This window comes from Belonocnema kinseyi, chromosome 2, assembly GCF_010883055.1.
Source record: "Belonocnema kinseyi isolate 2016_QV_RU_SX_M_011 chromosome 2, B_treatae_v1, whole genome shotgun sequence".
Taxonomy (NCBI): Eukaryota; Metazoa; Arthropoda; class Insecta; order Hymenoptera; family Cynipidae; genus Belonocnema; species Belonocnema kinseyi.
The window spans coordinates 79765872-79769972 of record NC_046658.1 but is presented as its reverse complement, the minus strand read 5'-3'; the positions used below and the strand labels follow the sequence as shown (position 1 = coordinate 79769972).

The following is a 4101-nucleotide window of genomic DNA, read 5'->3' as shown; positions in this document are numbered from 1 at the left end:
GAAATGCAGGGTACCGGTAGTGGCGTTTTGGCCTTTAAGGGTTAAAGAAAAATGCGCCCCGAGGCATTCACTTTTTAGCCCCCCCCCTCCCAGTTCAGGTAAAAGATTGGTTAGTGCAAACGAAAAATTGATCCGAAAAAATTAGGGAATTTTTAAAATAAACTTTTGCGTATACTCCGATATAATATTCTTGTCAGTACCTGATTTGCCTGGAAATTTTTTTGATTTTTTTCAGTTTCTTCTTCCTTGCGATTATTTTCTTACTTAAAGATGTTTTTATTTGTTTAAAAAGTCAAGAATTTGGTTAAAAAATCATTCATTTTGGGTTGAAATTCAACTATTTCGGTGTTAAAAATGCTACTGAAATCTTTCGTAGTTAAAAATTCACTTCCTTTTTTTAAATTCGTCTGATTTGTTTAAACATTCATCTCTTCGTAAAAATGTAATTTTTTTGTTGATAAAATGCAACTGTTTAGTTAGAAATTAATCTTCTTTGGTCGTTTTTTTTAATTGAAAATTCAATTACTTGATTAAAAAATGAACTTTAAAAAAAAATTATTTTCTGTTTAAAGGTTCAACTCTTTGGCTACAAGTTGACTGTGTTTTTTAAATTAATTAATTGTTTAAACTTAAAATGTAACTTACATTTTTTGGTTAGAAATTTATATTTTTTAGTTGAAAGTTCGTCTTTCGGTAGAGGGTTAATTTTCTTAATTTGAAATCTCCTCTTTTATTCTTAAAAATGTGACTGTTTGGTTGAAAACTAACTTTTTTATCAGCAATTCATATTTTAGGATTGAAAATTCAATTGTTTAAGAAAAAATTCGTTTTTTTGGCTAAAAGTTCAACAGTTTGGATGATTTTTTTTCTTTTTTGAGAGAAAAATCTTTCATTAATAATTCGTCATTTTGATTGATAAATTCATAGTTTTAGTTTAAAATTCATCTCTTTATTAAGAAATTTAACCATTTTGTTAAAAATTCGTTTCTTTTTTGGTTGAAATATCAACTATTATTTTTTTTTGAGAATTCATCTTTATGTTGAAGATCAACAGTCGTATAAAAACTTCGTATTTTTTTCTTGAAAATGTAACTATTTATTTGAAAATTCCACTGTTTTTGTTTGAAGTTAAAAATATTTTAAATAAAAAATTCTCAAATTGCGTTCCCAAATATGTTACGTACAAACATTTTTAATTCGATATTGTTTATTTTGCAAGTACATATTATATAAACAAATGTCCAATGTGGTATTTAAAGGCAAAATAAGTATTTTTCTCTCTTAATAATAATTATGATTTTTTCCCATCTCAATCCTTCCATAGAAAATTCTAAACATTTGAAAGTTTCAAGTGTAAATTATAAGATTAAAAATACTTCATACTTTGAATTGGACCATTTTTATATTCTTTAAATTTGTAATTTTTTTGATTTTAGAGTTTGAAACTTGTTTTTTCTTCTGTTTTTTAACTTAAAAATACGCCTTCTGATATTTTCTGAATCCCGCAAAAATTTATATTTGCACAAACTTTAATTGACTGCAGATTTATAAAAAGATATACTAATGTTATAATGAGTTAATTAGCTTTTAAATTACATTAATCCCATTCTATTGAACTTCAGATTACATTGATTTCTATAAAGCTTTTACGCTTTCCTGAAATAATTAAAATAAAGTCGAAAGACTGGCCTCGTATTTCTCAGTTCGTTTGTTCACTAATTTTACTCGTGATTATAAGATAATAATAAACGACAACATTTAATGAGAAGTAAACACTGACTTTATTATGTTATGTAGGTACATACGGGCCGTTCCATTTCACAAGAGCGCAATACAGAAAAAGAAAAAGATCTTTCGATTTTCTTAAAACTGCGGTAAATTAAGTTAAATGACATATTATTGCACAATATTTCGAATTAATAAGCTTCTTAGAATAAAACCTCGGATTATAATTAATTATAATTAGTTACATTCCTCCTGAAATAAAACAGATATTTGAAATATACTTAAATTATATATATATAATATAAATGTTTGTTTGAATTAATACTTATAATAATGTTTATAATTTGTTCGTGATTAAAAAGTCAAAGAAAAGTTTGAAATTTTATATCAACCCGTAACTTTCTAACATTACTCTAAAAGACGATAATTATAAACAAAAAATGATTTGCTGAAGCAATTATGTTTATTATTTTTCATTAATTATTATTTCACTGAGTAAAAAGTCGACAAAAAGTTAACAGTTTTAGGTGGAAAACCGAAATAATCTAGTATTACTTTAGCAGCAGGTAGTAAAAAATAATAATAATTTGGTTAAGCAATTATGTTTGTTAAATTTCATTTATCCTCGCTATAAGTGAAACATGGGCAAAAATGTAAAAAGTTTAGAAAAAACCGCAAGTTTATAATATTATTTTAAGAGAATATTGTTGCAAATAATAATAAATGTTTTAAACAATCTTTTTTGCAGAAAAACTCTTGGTTGAACATTCAACTGTCTGATAAAAAATGTGTGTTTCTGGTTTGAAAAAATCTACTCTATGATTACAAATGGAACTCACGGATTGAAAATTTAACCATCTTCTTAAATAATCATCTACACAGGTTGAAAATTCAATTATTTACATACAAATTCAACAATTTTATTGAACATTCGCCTCTTTTGCTTGAACGTTCAAACATTTTGTTGAAAAAAAATTATCTTACTTGTTTGAATATTTATCTTTTTTTATTTTAAACTTGAACTGTTTTCTAAAAACTTTTCACTTTGTAACTTGAAAATTCAACTCTTTCGTTGAAGATTCAGGTATTTTGTTAAAAATGTAATATATTTTCACTTGAAATCTTAAGCGTGAAATCGAATGAAATCGAAGAAAAAATTTAGGCTCAAATTGTGACCCATTTTGTCACAAATTTGTGACGTCGCTCTCGGGAGTTCAAGGTTTGTGTCATGATCTGCGACGAAGAAGGAGAGGGGTGGAAAAGTGTTAAAAATAGCGTGACGTATTTTTTGAATGGCCTCTTATTGTTTTCATTTGTAATGTTCTGCTGATTAAATTACCATAATTTGAAAAAAATTTGAAAAAACCTTCTGTTTTTTGTCAGCGCGCTCATGTGAAATGGAATGCCCCATATATGGTTTATTTTGGGAATGTGTGCTTTTAATTTTGAGACTGATGATTAAAGTAAATATTTATAATGGTATGAACTGAGCTTATTAAACGTGAATCACGTTTTCGTCTTCAAATCACAGGATCCCAGAAGTCGCCAAGATCTCGGAGACAACGAACCACAAGTATGTCGCAGTCTAATAAGAAAACTGCGTCAGAATCGATACTGAGAAGTAAAACCAGAACTATTTACACTGCTGGTCGACCACCTTGGTATAATTCTGCTGGCCAACAAGTTGAACCATTCGTTATAGGTCAGTTGAAGAATTAAAATATTTTTTTAAAATGTATACATTCAAAATAAGTCCTATCTTCAGAGCAGTATAATAGACCCGAGTATAAAATCCTTCCGTTTTCATCAATTTTATTGAGGTTTATTTTACTCTGTTATCGGAAAAATATATACTAATTACCTCCAAATGATTCAATAGGTTTTTCCTTGGATAGAAACAAATAGAGCAGTAGTTCTTAAGATAACATTTATTGGCTTGCGTCATTGGAAGCTGTTTGGGTCATAAAATGTAACAATTTATGCTCTAGGAATTTGTGGTGGAAGTGCGTCTGGCAAAACTACTGTAGCAACAAAAATTATTGAATCTCTGGATGTACCATGGGTAACCCTCCTCAGTATGGACTCGTTTTACAAAGTAAGTTTATTGCTATTGCACGGATCAGAGTCAGTCCCGTATTCTCCTATTTTTCCCCTTTTACGAATATTTTTCTCAAAATACCCTATAATAGCTGCATTTGAGAATTCTGTCAATTTTTTCTCTTTTTTTTTTTTGAAACTTTGATCCAATAATTTCTGATTTTTTATTATTACACTATTAAGCCATTTCCCTTCCGGGGTAGGCGTGACTCACTCGGCAGGGGAAAGGAGTAGTGTGTGGATGGGATAGAGATTTTTCAGATTGATCCAGAATTCTCG

The 4101-nt window shown here is 28.2% G+C and overlaps 1 protein-coding gene across 1 annotated transcript in view; it reads left to right on the top strand.

The window, feature by feature from the left end:
• The window catches only part of LOC117182735 (uridine-cytidine kinase-like 1), a 26672-nt gene that overhangs the window by 2329 nt on the left and 20242 nt on the right, over window positions 1-4101 (top strand). Inside the window, exons 3-4 of the mRNA XM_033375841.1 lie at window positions 3209-3427; window positions 3714-3820. Of these exons, the coding sequence (XP_033231732.1) occupies window positions 3209-3427; window positions 3714-3820 (326 nt within the window). The remainder of the gene's footprint in view (window positions 1-3208; window positions 3428-3713; window positions 3821-4101) is intronic.